Source organism: Temnothorax nylanderi, unplaced genomic scaffold (genome assembly GCF_030848795.1).
Source record: "Temnothorax nylanderi isolate EJ_2023f unplaced genomic scaffold, tnyl_v1.0 TNYL_tig0011_pilon, whole genome shotgun sequence".
Taxonomy (NCBI): domain Eukaryota; kingdom Metazoa; phylum Arthropoda; class Insecta; order Hymenoptera; family Formicidae; genus Temnothorax; species Temnothorax nylanderi.
The window spans coordinates 1,589,815-1,610,093 of record NW_027249073.1 but is presented as its reverse complement, the minus strand read 5'-3'; the positions used below and the strand labels follow the sequence as shown (position 1 = coordinate 1,610,093).

Sequence of the window (20,279 nt, the reverse complement as noted above, 5' to 3'; positions counted from 1 at the left end):
CTCTCTCTCTCTCTCTCTCTCTCTCTCTCTCTCTCTCTCTCTCTCTCTCTCTCTCTCTCTCTCTCTCTCTCTCTCTCTCTCTCTCTCTCTCTCTCTCTCTCTCTCTCTCTCTCTCTCCTCTCTCTCTCTCTCTCTCTTTCTCTCTTTCTCTCTGTTTTATTCAGTTTAGATATTTATATTCATCTCGTACTTCATTAATATTAATAATCGCATTCTTCTTAATCGCATATAGGGTCGAAGAGATCGGTTTCAACATCCTCTAGGCCCATTCACACAAACTGCCTACAACCCACTTACGCATTAATCTTTTTTTTTATTACATATTATACAATATTATATATCTAATATAGTTACACTCTTATGTGATATGATAATTATCGATTCGCAGTTGTACCAATAAAACTGAACCCTTACACGCAATTAGACCGCAACAAATAGAACCCCTTACGTTCTCATCGATATTTGCCGCTTAACAGTAATCATAAATTGAAATCAGAATTTACAACCAGCTCATACCAAACGAAAGTGCGGTGCCCCCGTGTTCTCGATATGCGCATACTTGAAAATAACGTCTCATTAAGAGTATAATTATTTCGTTTCATGTACAAAGGTCTGTGTGAAGGGGCCACTATGGCCGACAATTTCGACTTCGACCCCCTGTGTAGACCTCTTCGCTCTTCAGCTTCATTTTGACTATCTACGACTATCGACACGTGTCTAGCTTAGACTGGCTTACGAGCTATTTATTGTCGTTATTATTTTACATGATTACCTTCGCGAATACAGATGTGTGATCGTGTATTTTATTAGTGTCTGTGAGCAGCTCTTTTTGCAATTTATCGCAATGTACATTTATCGTTATGTTCTCTCTTCCTCTTTTTCGCTCTCTCTTTCTTTATTTTTGTTAAATATAATTTTATAAAACGTCGCCAAAGCAACGTAGCGTGATTAATGATTATTAATTAAACGTGGAGCGAGGTTGTGCGAGTTCTTGCCGATCAGATTGCCTATAGTCTACAGATCCTGATCGAAAATGAAAGTGATTTTATGATAGGTCTACGATCTAGTGAAAATATGTAAGTATTTTATAGTTTATAAAAATCAGTGTTGGGATAATCGTTTTAATTCTTCTCGTGTCTCGTGTCATTAGATGGTTGGAAAATAAAATATTTAAAAATTTTTGTAATGTCAGTATTGTATCAAATATTACAGGGTATTAACAGTACTGTATGATCGCATTCTGATTCGTAATCATAAAAAGATCTTTATTTTACATTTATATCGTGCATGCGTACGTGTTCAACTGCGTTTTTTAAATATCTTTTCACATATCATACATTATATGCAAATAAGGCAGATATTTAGTCCAAATAATTCGACCATTTTGTAGTTAACAAATGAAAAAAATGGCTTTATAATTTGAATATAATTATAATTATTAATAATAATTTTTTAACAATAAAATAATATAGTTGAAACATCACTATACGAAAATATTCGACTTGAGTTTAGTTAAAAATTGAGCGAAAGAGAGAAATTATTTTGCAGATTCCTACAATATACATATGATATGTTTGACAGATTTTGATATGAATAGATCTTAAAAGAGTGCCAGTAAAGGAAAAGCCTGTCACAGAGTCTGAGCAAGAATATATAACATTCGTACGATCTTCCGTAATTTCTATGAAATACTGTTATGCTTTTGAAGAAAAATATAGCTATAGATATACGTTACGTAAGAGAAGATACTCTCGATAGATGAGAAGAAAAAGAAAGTAGAACGGAAAAGAGGCGAAATAAACACGGGCACTCGATGCGTTTGCGTTGGTTTCTTTTTTTCAATAAAATTTATTTAAGAATCTAAATAAATTAAAATACATGGCAACTGGGTACAGATACGTTTGAGCTATATTTTTGTTCAAAAACAAAAATGTCCCGTTTTGTATTTCTCACGAAAGATCTTATCAACGGTAATTAATCGATAATAATAATAATAATAATTAATCATGATTATGACAGGTTGATTGGTTTGGCTCTTCTCTTGTGCGAGCTAAATCGTGTTCATAACGACTTTATATCACGCCTTATGAAGCTTAATTTATTTCGTTCGCTCGATCTACATTCCACTTCACCGCGTATATATAAGTACAGAAAGTCTGCCCGAATGATCGGTGGCAAAGGTAGCGCAGGAAGAGGAGCGCCTTGAAGATCTGAGAAGGTCCAGAATGATTCGACGATGTACCAAAACCAGTCGATGCCATCGAAAGATCGTCTTTTCTCCAGCAATGCAGCATTATGAAAGAAAAGCACTGCATAACGCATTTGTGAAAGTGCATCCGTAAACATTGTTATATGTCATAACAAGGATATATTTCACATTAAGCGTACGTTGTAGTATTTTTCGCAATGCGCACGTCTTGGCACATGTAAATGCTTTTCAATTCTTGCTGATAATGTATATGCATATCTCATAATTGTGAAAACATAAAGCGTGTAATCTGGGACAATAATTGTAGAGAGAGAGACACCTCTTAATTCTTCCTTTTTGCTCCATATTCTTACTGCCCAATGCTTTTCTCAATGCCGCAATAATATTTGAGACAATCCATTTCGTAGTTGCAATTTGTAACCGTGTCGGAACACGGATAATAAAAGACATAAAAATTATTAATATACAATTCAAGAATGTCCTAAAATGTCTTAAATTAAAAATCCTTCATTATTCTTAAATTAAAAGATCGTTCGAACGATCATTGTAATAAAATGATTAACAAATTATTTGTTGAAAGTAATGCAAATGTTATAGTGTCTCTTATAGTGTTACTTCTTATAATGTACGCTTTCGGTTTTGGGCACGGATCGTTCACGCTATTTTCCTATGAATACTATAAAAATATTTTATACAAAATCCGAAATAATTACAATGGCTTGTAAAGAAATGAGATGTGATTTGCATATAATAGCATGTAAATTATGCTTAATATAAACTACAACTGTGTGAATGGATTAATAATATCCATCTCAATATTAAAATCAAGAGAGTCCTATAAATGGCACTTAAATGGCATACATAATCAAATTCTAGCCGTAAAAAAACTCTTGAAGAATTGTAAAATAAATACATGCCGATAACTTTGTTAAGTGGGGTATCTTCACGGCTTTCTTACTTTCTCTGAGATAGTAATAGTTCTGTTCAAAATGAGAGTATTTTAAACAACGCAATGTCATAAGAAACATCCATTATTATTTATACGTTCCTTGCAGCTTTTTTTTTCATGCATAAAATATATATATTTTCTATTATGTATGTTTTATTTTTATTTAGTTTTAGAAAAGCAAATCTCGTATGAAATAACATTTACGGTTTTCATTTTCTTTGTTTCCCCAATCAAATTGTTAGAAAAAAAGCTGAAAGCATCGAAAAATGATTTTCTTATCACATCGCGAACCAGTTAAAAATGGTGTTCTCGCGAGCGTGAACGAACCGCTAGCATCTTCAATTCACATTCTGAACGCTCGTAAATAATAGTCTCTATATACAATATTGCCAACGTCTAATGATCAATATAAAGGCGACATGATCCGTATGCCATATTGGCCAAGAGTTAAATTCTGCTAAAATCGGTTTTCTTAAGACCAAGAGATTCTTGATCAAGATTTGCCGATTCTGTTAATTTATATAATCGAAAAGCATATTTAAATATATCTAATCGACTCGGAAATATGCTGCCTTTATTTTCATCCCTAGCCAATGACTCTGTTTTTCGCCAACTCGAGTTCTCTTCCTAGCTATTGCGCATTATAACGTAAACGTGTCGGTAGTGTATACACAGAAGTGGGCAATTTAACATGAGTCAGCAGCGAAGTTCGATCGTTAATAAAATCTTGATCGTACTACACATTATATATCTCGAAAGAGGAACCATATTCCTTTGTTTTTTTCTTTTCGCTATTTATAAAAATAATTTGAAGCCGCCTTGAGGGGGTAGATGCCTCTTAAAACTACTTGCCCTATGCTTGGGTGAACGCATATGGAACTTCTTCCCTTATTAATTGCATATTGAAGAGCTGCGAAAAAAATTATGGGTATTTCTGTGTCGCTCTTGCTACAGTACCAAGACACGTGTCCTTAAATGAATAGATATAGATACTTTTAAGTAATCCCAAATTATAAGAAAAAAAGTTATACGAATATAATAATTAATAATATAAATATTAAATAATAAACAAGATATTTTAAAAATATGATTGAGAATGTCTCTTATCTATTCTCCTTTTCTTTCTTCTATTAATGTAACACACCACATAATATCCACAATTTTTTGCACATTCCCACAACTTATAAGAGCAGAGAAAAATCCTATATGGGTATGTAAGTCATGTTCATAATTCATTGTTTCTTATCGATTTTAAGATGTATCTACCCCTTAACACAGAATGATACCGCCACTGAGCCGCTGCTACTGCGGCTGTGGTGGATTGTGCTGAAGGGAAGGTTGTGGACCCTAAAACAAAGATGTACATTTTATTTATACATCCCAAGGTAATCTTGCTCGTGCGAATTTAACTTTGACAGAATCTTACAGGTAATGCGGGGAAGGGCGGTTGGGAGTGCGCGTGTGGATGAGAATGCGGATGTGCTATGTGCGCTGCAAGGTGGCCTGGTAACTTCGGGCCATCTTCGGCTTTTTCTTCTTCTCTTCTTTTTAAACACGCAGCTTTTGGATTAAGGTTCCGTTCTAAACAAAGGAAAGGATAGATTAAAAATACAAATATTTATACAAATTAATACGATGCAACCGATGATCAAGAAGCGTGTCGGTACACGTACCTCTGACTTGTTGTTCGAGTGTCATTATAACTTCAACAGCCATGTTGAGAATACCGAGCTTCGTTTGAGGTTTGTCCGTCTTTAGATGTGTCATACACATTCTACCGAGTTCCTTTAGAGCCTCATTGATATCCCTGATACGTATCCTATGATAAAAAATGAAATGTAAGCATGCTAATTATCTTTATTAAAAATGTGAAAGAATATCTTTTTTTAAGTCTCAATGTCAAAGAACGGAATAATAACCTTAACTACATGTAATAATTTTGTGATAACGTTATTTGTAATAAAATTTGTCTTTTAATATCTACTTACATACTCATCGCATTAAGCAATATTCTTCTTGTATATGTTTACAGTGAAAGAAGTTAATGTAGCAGAGCCAATTACGAGAAATGTAATTCTACCACAATATCATATATATTTTGTGATTCTTAATTAATACAAATACAATTGTGTATACGTATGTGATAGGAGTAAATTTTTCATGCATATATATGTATATATATACACCAGAACATGCCGATTTCATGAAATAATGTATGTGGGGAAATATGTCATTTATCTTCATCGTCATCGAGAAATATTTTTAGTATATTCATGTTACATTGTCATGTCACATATACATAGAATACGGGCCGCCGTTTACTACTGACCAGAATTGTCATATCACTGTGAATCAAATATAATCTATTTCTTTTTTCTTTTTACGTCCGCTGCGTATATCATTGATCTTACCTTTCCCTAGCGTTATTTGCTTGCCGCCTCTCTTTCTCCCTTTGTGCCTTCATGTCGGGATCATCATCCTCGTCCTCGGCGCTCGAACAACAGTTGCGCAATAACAATACGCGATTAATCACCTGGCTTACGTCACAACTTACTCTAGCCTATATCGCTTAAATTATCTAACGACAATCGAATTACTAACGTGAGAGACACGCGCGCGACACAGTCGCAAATTGCAAGAAAATTGCTTTTGACTTGCTGGAGTCTAATCACCTAATTGTTGTTCGAGCGGATTTCGTACACATACATACGTTTCTTATTGCGATAGACAAGCGATATGATAATGAACACACGCAGGTGGTTTCGTAATTTTGAAATCATGGATAATAAGTAGGTTACGAATTTAAAGGCCCGTATTCTTTGCACAGAACAAACACTCGACGGCGAATAATCACGTCAAAGGACAGTGATCTTTCGGATCGAAAAATGCAGATCTTCTATTTTGACGCTGCTACCTAGAAAATTAGAGAATGCAGATGACATCTATACAATTGTCAATAAAAATCCTTTTCCAGAACAACATAATTTAGAAGGATTAAAAAAAATAATCACCAAAATAATAAGAAAGTAAAACAGTACACAAATAATTAAAAATACATAATTAACATCAAAATAGATATCTGATTAGGTATCCTATTAAAAGGTCAATATTGATCGATTTTGATTTTAAGAATGTATGACAATTCCTTAAAAATGTATGTAACACGTGTATTATGCTAACACAGTTTATCAGTTTACAAATAATACGACATGTTCTTTCATTTTTACAAAGATAGTAAAAGAATGCGCTTGTGGGAGTAAAAAGAGAAAAAGTCTATACAACTGAGCAATTTGATGCAACGTTCAGTGATGCAGAAATAAGTGCAAAATGTTCTAAAAACGAAGTGGCATGCCTAGGGACCGAATCGCAGCTGAATTAAAATGAGACTGATTTGTAGGTACGCACGAGAGAGCTGTTAAAATTCCATTCTTGTCTCATCTCATTTCTGTCCTTAACCAGAAACATTTTAATTTTCACGCCTGAATACGGGCCTTATACAGTGCAACGGATGTGAGGAGCTTTTCGGATTGCGGGACATTTGTACTTATCTTGTAACGAAGTCGTAAACATGCCGCGCGTTTCCCCCGAATTACGTTTCGTGAATTAATCGTCTCCACGCTTTATTGCTCGTTCACAAATAGCACCTCGTTTTTTTTTTTTTTTTTTTTTAGGCATGCATACGACTAGGTGGCAGGAACTTTCCCCGGGAAAATGTACAGCGGAATTTTTTTTTGTTTTTCGTATGTTACGCTCGGCGACGCGGACATACATACGCGTATCGTCCGCACCGTAAGCGCGTACATGTACATACATCATCGGGATTGTGGGAGCGAGCACGGGACAGGAGGGACTGTTTCTATCAAGATGCAACGAAGTGCGTATTGCGTGTGTTCACTAACCTTTCACGCACGTTGTTGGCCTGGCGACGTTCTTTCTCGCGCACCGCTTTGGTGCCAGGATCGTCGCAGTCTTCGTCGGCGCTCGAACAACAGTTGTTCAAAGACACAGCAAGTTAGTTCGGGAATAAATTTTCGAAGGTCGGAAATTAAATTCTAATTCGCTCGATTTTCAAGGGGATTCTCAAGTTAATGCAGCGATATGATTTATCTTTATTTTTTTTCAACGTCCATGAGACTCGGGGCGAAACGAAACAGACGTTGGATACGCGGCGTGTCGCGCGACTGCAGCTTCTCTTTATTTTTATCATCGTTTTTATCACTCGACACGTCTAATCTATCGAGGAATTTATTTAGGGGAATTTGTCTCTTGAAAATTCTTTTTCAGATACTTACTATCTGCGCGATCGCTTCGTTCCCTTTCCTTGCGACGTCGAGTTGACTGTAGCAGCCCCGATTACCCCGGCCGCCGCGAGCTCGCTGCTCGACGGCTTCGTCTCGCCGCCGCTGCTGTCGGGTGGATCTTTCCTCTTTTCTAATGCAGGGATGTATTCTGTTCATTATTAATACTGCCGCGTAAAATGTTCACGAAAATCGCATTGTTACATATAATTCGCAAGGCAGAAGAAACCAGATGAAATTCATGTCAATTCGAAGCGTGTGCTTTTCATTTCTTCGTAATTCCGAAGGCGAAACGTATTTCAAGAGGGTTAAAAAAAACAGACTATGACAGTAGCCTCATTCGAGCATTGTCAACAGATTATCTAATGCAACCGCGGAAAAATGTCACGGGCTTATCCGGAAACGGAGAAAGAATAGACGCGACCGACCTTCGCCGAAGACGGCGATCACGATCTTCGATTATCCCGGAGCTTTAGGCAAGGAGGCTTAGTCACGAAACCGTGAAAAGCGTCCAATTAGGAGCAGCTGGAAGCGCGCTTTACTGGATTTTGCTCAACCCTGATTCAACCGATCGCCTTAAACTTTTTCTCTCTCTCTCTCTCTTTCGCCTGACGATTCGCAAGAGTATTAGCTCACGTATGTCGCGAATGTGTCTGTTTAAAAATGAACTCGCGAAACAATCGCGGCGGATAAATCAGATGCACGATTATGTGTGCGAAAGTGCGATCGCTTTTAAATCGCGCTTCGTGACGCATCGCAACCTGGACTGCGAACGAAACGTTCACGGTGGAAATATTTGCGTAATCAAACGTATTTCCTTAAAGGATTCGGGCTATTTAGTTCTCAATGCGCTGCTTTTCACGGAAGTTACCCCAGACGAGATTTCACGAATTTCCATTCATTCCTATGCGCGTAAACAGTTTCCAAACCCGCAAGAATGTTCTGCATTCCTTCGACCAGCTAACGTAGGATCTCCTAATCCGTAGTAAAAGGATACCAAATGTTCTCCGTCGGCATAATGACTCCAAGAGCGCGGGAGGCCGAAAGGGACGGACGCAACGAGGCGGAAAGAGAAACGAAGAGCGAGAGATAACCGAACGTACTCGCGGGAATAATGCAGGCACGACCGCCGGACAGCAAAGACTTCGCGTGATTTATCTAATATTTCCTTATTCGGCCGCGAGTCCGTTGTGTGGAACACCTGGGAGCTCCTTCCCTTTTCCCTCTCCTTCGCGGGAATTCATGGGAAAAGTGACTGCTCGATGATGCGACGATGCGAGAATAGAACGTGATCGAAAGGACGCGCCGCAATCATGATTCTTATCGCGGTATTCTTCTTATTAAAAAAATCATCGGACATTTTTAACGCGAAAATAGTTACAGGCCGAGGAAAGACCATCATCAAGTCATCAAAAGCTTGTTATGGGAATCGCCGCCGTAATCGCGAGCTGGTTTCTCCTACGTTGCAAATTATATCGCGATTCATCATACGCCACTTCGGGGTCAACTTACTGGCATTCGTCACAGGTAACCTTTCGATCTTGATGGAACCGTCCGTGTCGGGCGTAGGCGTAAGACCGGGGTAGGAACCCTGAGGTTGCGTCACCGTTACCGCAGAATGTGGACTCGTCTGGAAGAGATAGTATTATAGCGTATCGCGGAATAAAAGGGATTCCTCCTCGTGATTGTAATTGTCCTGGTATTTCTTATTCGCCGCTGATTGGCGAGGCTTCTTACCAAATGATCTAGCTGCGGTGGTGAGGTGTGCGAGTATATCCCGCCGTGTGGACCGACCGGGCCAAGATGGAGGGCCACTTGACTTTCGGCGTGATTCCTCAGTACGTTTATGGCATCGTCTAACCGCTCCTCCATCCGTGTCCCCTGTACCAACAGAATACCGAAAATGCGACTCGATTACGCACCGATAGTTCAAGATTGTCCTGCTGCCTTATTACATATTATTCGAGGGATACTATAAGGGGAGACGTATCACTGACGTTTTTATTTTTTCTTACATTTTTACGATTTATTCCAGAAAAGTTTCACAAGGAAAATATAATATTCAAAGTCAATATTGAATTCTCTTATTGCGCTTCTCTAAGTGCTCCATGGAAAGATAGTTCTGTTGACCGAAGAAGTAGATCTCGGAAGAAAGATAGTATTACAAGAGTATTATATAAAAGAAGGATCCGACCGATTATTTAATTAAAGGGTTTAATACGGTTTAATGCCGAATGATTATCGAAACGCGTTTTTGTTAATAGAAAAGTACAAGCTACGATTATACATTGTGCACAATATAAGGACCTCATCACAATATATAATCATAATTAATCGAAAGCGTAATAATCAGCAAAAAGTGCAATGAACATGTGGCATTTGTCTCGTGGCGTAAACATGCGTAAAAAGAAACGTGAAAAAGAAGGGAGCGAATGAGAAGAGGGGAGGGGGGGTAAAAAAACTGAAATTCGGCGGTCCTCACCTCGGCGTGGTCGCGAAGGAAGCCGATGGCATCGTCTAGCCTCTGCTGTTCAGGCGCCGGCTTCACACACAACACCAACGCAACAACAAAACCAAAAAAAAAAGAGAGAAACAACCAAGTCAACACAACGTTCACAACAAACAGGGCGGAATGAATAAAAGTGTGTGTGTCAAATGAACGGGAGAGAACGATAAACTTAATAATCTTTTACGCAAATGGGGGGGGCGGGGCGGGGGAGGATATAAATAAGTAGCCGCTCGTAAGGGAAGCACACAAACGGTGATTTCTCGGTGCAAAAACGCGATCATGCACTTTGTGCAATTTCAATGCTGCGTGATTATGTGCGAATAGCGGCCGTAATATCTCGTAATAAAAAATTAATCTTTGACACACAAAAATAAGTCTTTGACAGTGCGAACGACGACCTTCCTTTACTTCCGCTTGTATACCGTTCCTCCATTGCTCGTAACAATCCTCCCCCTCCCCCCCAAAAAAAGATAAGAACTGCGCGCGTGATAATTGATAATGCTGTTGACGTGTCGCATCAGCGTACGTGTGGCGAAATAACGGCGGAAAAACGGTGACCAGCGCTTATAAAAGTGAGAAATTGTCCCGTGCGTGTTTCTGAAGCGGCCAAAATTATACGCGCGTCCAAGAAATCTTTCAACGATGTTCGATCGATTATACCTCGATAGACTTCCATATATTGCAAGGATTGAGGATCAGCAAACTAACTGTACCGGTAAATTGGTAAAATAATTTGAGAATGGGCAACGTTGAAAAGATTCCGTGGCTTGTGCGGTGGCCGTGAGATGGTCGTAATTAGTAATGGTAACAAATACAAGATACCTCGATACATACCATGTGAATACCACGATTGGGGTCCGCCGTAAAATGCGGAGATACTGGCGCGGCTCCAGGTGCCCAACCTGGTGCCGAGCCGGTTAAAGGTGGTGGCGAACTGACGGGCGTAGATGGATTACTGCTATAACTGGATACTGATTGGTCCGTGGGATAAATCTGTGAAAAACATCGCGATAACGACACGTCGTGACATAACATTACGAAGTACGATCGTCCGAATCATCCGCGAAGTAACGTCACGTCATAAAATAAAATGTATCTGAACGTCGCTATAAATATTACATTAGATTTCGAAAACGTCTCTAAGTGTTACATAAATTGTTCAGATCATCCAAGTATTCGTTTCATCTAACGAATAATATCAATTATTTTATAACGTTTTGTCTCTGTTAAATATTTTTTTACTCTGTAAGCGTAAAAAAATTTGATGACTTGACGACCGAGAACATACTCGGGTGCTCACGACGGATGCGAGGGTCTTGCCGAGGCTGTCCTCCGTGGTGGATTGCTGGTTCGTCGTGGGCGCAGTGTTGGGCGCGGAAGACGCGGTCGTCGGTGCACCAGGACTATGGCTATATTGCAACGATGCCGGCGACGGCGCCCCTGTGCCGCTGTTCGCCGCGACCGCGGCACTACCCCGGAATGTCGACATTGGCGGCAGGGAAGCCGCACTGGTCACCGCCGAGCCCATGATCGGCGCTGCAGATTCACCGTTCGGTGACATCGCCGAGTATGCCTGAAACCGCCAAGCGCAAATGGTTCGACGCTCGGTTCTTGTGGTAACCCCGTCTCGGGGCGAAGTCGTGGGAATACGCGATCGCGTCTTCAACGTTAATTATCGAACTTGCGTCAGTATGTTGGAATCTCTAGGTTCTCTGTCGTAGAAGGAATTCTAGGATTTGCAGGAGCGTCGTTCGATATATGAAACAGGAAGATAGCGACATCAACGTGTCATCGTGATTTATTCGATGCAAAAGTCTACGCATCTCAAGCTTTATCTTCGTAGATTTTCTTTATCTTCGTCGCAGGAGGGACTTCAGGAGAGAGACTTCAGGATGTTCAGGGATTCAGAAGGATTTCAGAAGGGATGTCTTCTCTGAATGCATGTCTTCGTGCATGCGTGCGCGAAACGTCGGACTGATTTATCCCGTGTAGCTACAAACAATAAAGGTCCCCGTTACAAGAATCCCGAGTAATTTCCAGGAGCCGCTCGGCGATCTGTACGATCGCCTCAAGCGCGTCTTTCTGGTCATAATGGATCGCCTCGACCAGCTTTGATATCGGATACGCCGAGCGTGGGATAGCGCTCTCTCGCACCTACTGAAACCGCTCGTAAAAGTCTAATTTTAAGCCAGTGCCGTCGCTCTATGGAGCGTAGTGTATTTATCAACAAATTAGAGTGGCCGGGGACGCCTACGGGAGACGTACATCCCGCGCGTAAAACAGTCGTCTAATCGACGCTTTTACGAAAAAGCCTAGCGACGAATATCGGCGGCGAGACCGTCGGATCTTGACGGATAGATTAGAAAAACTTAGAGACAGCATCTTTTCTTCGATGAACGCGCGTTCTCAGAAGATGGGTCATTAAACTCGAAGATCGTAAATGTTTAAATCTTTGGTAACCGAAAGAAATCTTACCTCGCTGACGCTTGACTCCATCCTTCTTGGACGCGTTCGCCCTAAATCGTACAACATCTTTACGACGTTTCTTGTCATATCACGTAGGCCAATAGGCCTCGCTGTAGCTACGCAAACGACAATAAAATGGTTTGTCTTACAGTCATTAAAAGTCGGGCTTTATGATCCGAGAGCGCCGGAAGTTTACGGCGCTCTATTGTACATATATATATATAAAAGGATGATGTTTTAATGAAAATAAAAATAACGTTGGCGATTTCGCCATTTATCGGCGATTCCCGAAGGCATCACGACGTCATACGCCGGTAGCAGAAGCCTCCTCTCGTCGTCTCAAAGAGAGAGAGGCTGCCGGGTACGAGGTGCCACGAAGAGGAGGATTTCGTGGTAACCATGAACGGCGTAAATCAAACGAAGGCTGCACTTGACTAGAAACACGGAGTAGCGGGAGGGTCGGGGCTATATATAGACGCCAGTGAGTCATTTGACGTTACTCCGGGTACGTGGAGCACTGTCAACAGTGTCTCTCAACCATGGCGAGGCGATGAAGAGAGGAACGCCCCTCTCCTCGCGCGCACGCGACAATCAACCGGGTGGTCCGAAATAAGACAGTCAGAAGAGACCACCAGCTGGCCCGTCGGATCACGGTTGACGATGAGGATTAGAGCCGACGCCGGTTGGCCGGAGAGTAATGGCCGACCGAGGAGCGACGCGCGGCTCGTCCTCGAGACGACCTGGCACTTCGCGCGAATTCGCGAATCGCCGAGACCGTCCGCCGGTGAGATTTAGCGCCGGCATTATATAGCGCGATCGGAATTTATCACGTTCCGCGGAAAGCCATCAAAATGATACGATAAATCTCCGAAAAGTTCGCGTATTTGTGGATGTTCTCGATCGAGAACGTCGAGAATCTCGCATCTCTCCCGGAATCTCGTCCGAGAAGAGTGCATTTCAAACAGCCGTCCGTCCGCTTCGACGTACAGCGACGTCGGCTAAAACGGGATAAAAGTTCGCGAATTAGCGGAATTCCCGGCCAAACTAAATTCAGCGATCGCGACTGATCGCGGTGAAATTACCGCGCGCCAGTTCTCCAGTTCGAAAAATCGATCTTTCATCGTCGAATTCAATTTTTATACGTCGATTACGCACTCGAGGTTTCGTTGAACCTCGTGACTTTCGGGGCCGAGAGAAAGAGAGGCCCCAACGCCACTCGGGAGGAACATCGATCTTCCGTAGCACAGAGATTAGGTCGCTCGCCCTTAGGTTTTAATCTGTCGACTTCCTCGTCGAACTCACGTGTTCTACGACAAAGAATACGGGAGAAGGAATATCGTCGTGTCTATTACCAAGTTCCAGAGACGTCGTTTTCGCGACGGCGGCACCGTAGGAACCAGCAGCCGAGTCACGCGTGATTGATCGTTTCTTCGGGTTCGGCCGCGGCATGGGGATAGTCGGGATAGAAACGAGAGAAAGGAAGAGAGTGAGGTAGGAGAAATCACTTACCATGGGGTCGTGGGGTAGGTGCATGGGATAGGCTGGCTGCGCCAGGTGAGAGGCTGCGTATCCACTGTATGGGGGTTGGACACCACCGCCGCTACCCGTCCATGGGTCACCGGGACCGGTTCCTGTAGTATTACCATCTGCAACAAGAGAGAGGCGCGGTTTCGATCAATCGTGTGTCATCCTATCATTATTCGAATATCCGAGATCTAAATAATCGATTCAGAGCATCCACATTCAAAAAAGAAAGATTTAAGAGAGAGAACGTCTCAATAATAGAGATGCAATGATGGGGACTTTTGCGATGTTATTGAAGACGTTCCGAACGTTTCTGCCTTTTGATACAGCATCGCTCGTCATATTCGTAAAAATTTAAGTATATATTATTGACGTGCAAAATACCGATAGAACCCTCGTACACGTATCCGGGCACTTTCTACCTCATTGGAGCGGGAAATAATAAATAATAGAGCACGTGGCGTTCAGCGAGCGGAGAATGTCACGCACGTGCCCGGATAATGAGCGTCCAAATCGAGTTAAAATGCATCCTCGTGGCGTTTAATCGAATTTCCCCACTCGTCAGGGACGCCTTTTGCACTCCGCTTCATAATGTTTGTACAATTTCGGTCGATTAACGCGGCGTTCCGCGCTTCGGACACGCGCCGCGCCAAACTTCCTAATCAAGCGGCGATGTCATTCCTTCCGCAGTAATTATTTCGAGAAACGAGTATCCATGAGTATGATACAACTTCCCTGGACTTTCGCCAAGTCGAAATTTCGCGCTTTCTAACGTCTCACTCGGTCCCGGGCGTCGTTTGCGGTGAAGTCGCGCGCGCACACATACACACACCTCCGGTATAAGGGCCAATAGACGCGGTACCCAGCGCGGACCATTATTTCAGTTGAAAACAACAGCAATAAGCTTCGGGAACGTATTTCTTGATACTTTTGCTTGATATAATTCCCGTACCGGGCGCTCCTCGACGAGAAAACGGAAACTAAGCCAAACTACTCGGGCGTTTCTACCAACTACCGGTGTTCGATGTCTGATAAAACTTTTTCGCCCCCTCGTCGTTGGCCTCCCATTTATAAGCCATTCCGGTCAGCTACCGGGTGCCACGAGCGCCGACACGTATTTCGAAAGCGTACTTAAACTGCTACTTTTCTCATCTGATCCATAATAACGAGCCCTGCGGTGAAAACTTCGCCGATTTCATAGATCTATCATTGTGCAGATCGTCTAAAATATTTGCATATTTAAGCACGCGGAATTCTACGGATCACATGTTTCACCAATATAGCCTTTTTACAACCACGCTCTATATCCTTTTACACATAATTCAAGATTTAATAAAATAAAATTTTAAAAAATGCTCTGTTATTTTTACTTAAGATGTTAAGTTTGGTATACAGTTTCCTACGATTTTCTGAATGAGTCTGAGGAGCTGCGACGAATATCCGTGGAGTATAGAGCGTGACGGTGTACATGTACACCTGCCTTGCGAGATAACGATAATTTTTCAAAGATCCGTTATAATCTACTAAATAAACCGTAAACCGCAATTATAGCTCTATAAAAATAAGTTACAGCTCCGACTAATAGAGCAATTTGCGCGACACAGTAATTATTAGACAAAGCGAATTCTGCGCGTAATTCAATCTTAGCGCAACGAATCGATATTACAGGTAGTATCGCGTAAGGGAGTGAGTCACATCAAAGCGACTTTCCGCGAGCGGTGAAAAATTATTAAAATAGCGAGACTAAGACGCGCCGTGGCGCTTCGATAAACGTTCGTTACGACAACAAAGTATATAGTATAAGCGCGATTCGCAGTGGCCGGTGCCGAAGCAGGCGGCGGAGAATTGCTTTTATTGGCAATATCTCGTCGACGAAGTTTCCCCGTGGATTTTTTTTTCGACGGCGCGCCGGATATATCCGCGAAATCCAGCGACGAACTTCGACGCCCCCGCCGCGCCGCTTGAACAAATAACGAGATTGTTATTGTTTTTACGCGCGACAGGCAGAGCGGCAAATTTTACGAGCGAACGTTAAACAGTTGAATATTAGTGCGCTCGTAAAATCCCTTTTATCGTCCATTCGGATCGTTATGCGATTTCCAAATGATATATACGTACGTATACGTACGCGCGCGCGCGCGCCTCCATGCCGATGGCTGCTGATTTGCAGATAACGATCGATCTATCGAACCACCCCCCTCCCCCCTCGGAGATTCGCACTATCTCGTTTAATTACATTCACATCCGCTGATATCGATTATTAACAGATATAAGTCAATAATTTATTTCATAACTACTTTCATAAAATTAGTAATCTATAACGAGTCTGTTACTATGTGCTCTATTTTCGTTCTTTATCTATCATGATGTCTGCTTGCCCAGAGATCTCAAGGATGCAATGATTCACTTGACAAAAATCCGTTTTTTTTCTTATCGAAGCTACTAAAACTGAAGTATAGTATCTTTATCTTTCTTATTTTTTAACAATTAAAGTAATTTTTAAATCGACCGTGACTGGCAATATATAACGTCTTTTCCGATATGAACATCGAAAAACCGTGAGCCAACTTGGTTTGTCGGATTCACACAGTACGTTTTCGGATCAAATCGAGACATTATAAATTTCGACCATGGGTTTTGGTCAGTTGATGTAATTTTTAAGTTAAATAGTTTAAATTTTTATTGCGAATTAATGTATCTCTTGTTTTCACTTACCGATGTAATAGGAATCCGCGTAAAGGGCATTCTTCGGCGACGTGTATCTCGGCGAGTCCTGCCCGAATTCATCCGAGCCATACTGCAACAGAAAAAGCAAATATTCATTATTAAGAATTCGTTATCAAGCCACGTATATGTAAGCTTAGAAAGCGGAAGAAATCCTACGATTCGTTCGAGCGAGCGATTCGCGGAGTCGACGTCGCTGCAACAAAACGGAAACGCCGCGCGTATAATTTTCTCGTCGCGCTGTTCTGCGAGCCGCGAAACTTTTCGTCGACTTCAGCATCGACGTTTCAGCATTTCTGGTGTAATGCGAAAAATTGCGCTGTAATTGAGACGACACGCGGACTTCACCGTCGACTATTGGGCAGACACCAGCGGCGGTGTTGCATCTTCGTTTCTTACGACACCTTTGTGCATTGTATTGTAGCGCGTCTCTCTCCATCGATCTAACGATAGACCCGGTCGACTATTACGACACCGACCGACGTCGTGGCTCGTAGCGAGAACGGTCATTAATTCAGCGACGTAGACGCGCGAGAGGAACGTGCGCGCGCGCGCGCGTGCACGCTTCTAGAGAAAATCGCTATGATGGAGTCATTAAACGGCTACACGCATACACATGCGCACGGTTATCCTTGCGCAACGCGTACATCAATAAAAATCTAAGATTAGGTCGTCCTCCTCGATCCAATTAACGCTGTCAATCTTCATAGGGACGAGCAGGAGGTTCGATTTATTTAACGATGTTCGTCGTGCCTTGGCAACGCGCGATGATTTTATTCTTCGCGAAAAAGAGCGTCGAACCTGAAATTTGTCGAAGATGCTAGTGACGATATAACGCGTCAACTCGTATCAGCGAGATTAAGATTTGCTCGGTAGATATACAGTGCTCCAATTTTTAGAACGCGACGAAGGCCAGGGAGTAAGACGATAAATTAATTATTAGGAGCTTGTGTTGGGATTGGATGCTCGTTAATATAGAGCTTTACGTCGAACGTGACGTAAGACACCGATGATAGCGCGGAAGCAGTTTCGTGCGCGATAAAGAGTCTTCGATTGTCTAATCCCGGTATTGTGCTCCAATCATTTAAATTAAATGAAGGATAAAGCAAACGGCGTTATTCAATATAACTTAATTACTCATCCATTATGGATGTCGAGACGTCTCTCCAAGTGACCACATAGATCGGAAAAAGTTTCCTCTGAAAGAAATCGCGGACCAGAGACGGATTATGCGGTCGCGAGTTACATACAGAACATTCGTGCTCTCAGCTCCAAGTTATAGATTTATAGGTTGGCGCTTCTCTTTCATTTCCCTTCTCCCTTTTCTTAAATCGAGGTAGATACGAAGGCTTCGATGTGGAAAAAAGACAATGTATAAAGATGATGCACTGAGGGTGCACGCGACAGGAACGGGATCTATCGATCGTTCCGGTAGTAAGGATTACGGATACAATCGGGGAACTTCGCGTAGTCCGCATTTTTCGGTAAATTTACCATTTTATAGCTGCCGTAGTCCGTGTGGCAGACAAACATGCTGGCGGCGGGAACGTGTGCGCGCTGATTCGACGATACACGGACTTCGTCCTCGCGCGCGGGTCACGTCATACAAGGGCGGCACATCGCACCACCACGAAGGCACGTTGATCCGGCGACGAGCTCCGGAGGAGTTGCCGCGCGAACGAGAGGAAGACGAAGCGGAAGAAGAGTAGCCGGCCAAGTAGAGAGGAACGAGAGGAAGACAGCTATCGCGCGCTACACAACCCCTCGTCCAAATTTCTCTTCTCTTTCTCTCTTCTTCCCTCTCGTTCTCTCTTTCTCTCTCTCTCTCGTCGTGATATATGTTAAAATATTCCACGGCACTGCTACTTTACCCGCCTGCACCGCGCCGAAAACTTTCGCGCACGATGCCGGTCCTCTTCCACCCTCCCGTTCCGCTCTACCCGTCTTTCTCTCTTTCTCTCTCTCTCTCTCTCTCGTCCTGCTTTTCCGACACGTCGAAAAGTGCCGCGCGCTCGCTTCGCGCGGAGTGAGGGCGGTGGTAGAATAAACTTCGGCCGCTAACGCGAGGACTATGGGGCGCCAGGCCGAAATTTAACGCCTTCTCCGGGCCATGAAAGAATCGTACAACTTTGCCGACGTCGGAACTTCGCAACTACGTTTCACGCGCAGAATGCCGCGCGGAGACTCTCACGATAGATCGATAATCGTGAGACCACGTGCGAATCCGGACTGGCAAGGGGGACGGCGAGACTCGAGTTGAGTTGACTTGACTCGACTCGACTCAACGTGAAATAATACCGAGCAACGCGGCCGACTACGCGCGACTGTCGGCTGCGGTATCGCGCGTTCACCAGCGTCGATCGAGAACCGCGCGGCCGAGGTGGGAGCGATGCGCGACCCAATCGTCGTGGCGCTCGTACGGACGCGCGCGGTTCCGTGAAAGAAGCGACGCGGAGGCATCTCCTCCTCGTGATATCTCCGAGCTGTGCTGCCGCATGGCTCGTGCGATAAGCCCGTCTGTCGCGAGCGACTCGTAAACGCGCGTAAGCGCGTTCTACGAAGAGAAAAGCGCGCGTTTCCGTTCGTCGTAGTACATTCAACCGGGAGAGTCTGCTGATCGACTCCGAGGAGTCCGAGGATGAAGATGCGTTGGTGGCCGTAATGTTAACGGACACATCTCGATCGCGAACGGAAAACAGTCGTATACGCTCCGTCTCTCCCTTCTCCCTTGCATTAATATAGTACAAAATGGAACAGAGATAGAGAAAGAGGAACGAACGCTATCGCTGACATACGCATGACAAATAAAATCGTTTTCGAGAGCGTGCAACGCTGGCATCGGAGTATCTGGGAGAGATAGAGAAGTAATCGGGGCCCGATAAAAGTATCGAGCTTTATCAGCGAAACCGGTCGATAACGGCCTTACAAATAAGAACATTTCTTCAACCGGGGAAGGGAGGTCGAAACTGGTACTAATCGGATGATAAGCTGGGCTGCATGAATTTCCCATTAACTTAAATGAATTAGTTTGACACCCGCGGTCAAACATAAAACTTTAACAGTCCATTTGATACATTATACTTTTCTTCTCTTTTTCGACCTTCGTTTTTTCTCTTATTTTTCATGGTTGTACTTTGTAACAAATGAGATCACAATCAAAAATTAACGAATTTAAATAGCGTTCAAAAATTAATCGATAAACCCTGAACAAAGCGCACGATGGAAATAACACGTCTGTTTAATAAAAAATTTAAATTATTTAATGTATTTTAATGAGGAGAGAAAACAGCCTCACTTATCGTTCCATTTACACAGATTAGCGTTTAATCGCTAAGGATTTACTCGGATTTTCTCGTTAGCCGTGGATCAACGCGAAATTCGGCCGAGCGGGCAAAAATGTTTGCTAAGCGTATCGCGCGCGAGACGTCGTACGATATTCACGAGCCGACATCACTAAACGGGCCATTAAATTATTCACCGAAAACCGTAACGGCCACTTTAACCCGGGCCCCGTGGAGACCCGGGGCTGGACCACGTGCGCGGACACGGCGCGAGAGACACCGCGTGGACAATAATTCACGTTTTATTTCCTCCTCGCGG

At 42.8% G+C, this 20,279-nt stretch overlaps 1 protein-coding gene across 12 annotated transcripts in view; it reads right to left on the bottom strand.

The window, feature by feature from the left end:
• Positions 1-293: 293 nt before the first annotated feature.
• Positions 294-20,279, bottom strand: part of LOC139767676 (transcription factor 12-like) — a 115,725-nt gene continuing 95,739 nt past the window's right edge. For 3 of the 12 annotated variants that reach the window (XM_071697218.1, XM_071697224.1, XM_071697213.1), the window contains 12 exons: positions 16,671-16,752; positions 13,941-14,077; positions 11,254-11,538; positions 10,800-10,958; positions 9,940-9,998; positions 9,194-9,347; positions 8,969-9,086; positions 7,451-7,607; positions 7,058-7,147; positions 4,832-4,977; positions 4,585-4,739; positions 294-4,505 (listed from right to left, as the gene is read on the bottom strand). In XM_071697218.1, coding sequence (XP_071553319.1) covers positions 4,461-4,505; positions 4,585-4,739; positions 4,832-4,977; positions 7,058-7,147; positions 7,451-7,607; positions 8,969-9,086; positions 9,194-9,347; positions 9,940-9,998; positions 10,800-10,958; positions 11,254-11,538; positions 13,941-14,077; positions 16,671-16,752 — 1,587 coding nt within the window. In that variant the 3' untranslated portion in view covers positions 294-4,460. Of the gene's footprint in view, positions 4,506-4,584; positions 4,740-4,831; positions 4,978-5,569; positions 5,660-7,057; positions 7,148-7,450; positions 7,608-8,968; positions 9,087-9,193; positions 9,349-9,938; positions 9,999-10,799; positions 10,959-11,253; positions 11,539-13,940; positions 14,078-16,670; positions 16,753-20,279 lie in introns of all 12 variants that reach the window. The other 9 variants (XM_071697225.1, XM_071697214.1, XM_071697216.1 and 6 more) reach the window with 8 other exon arrangements.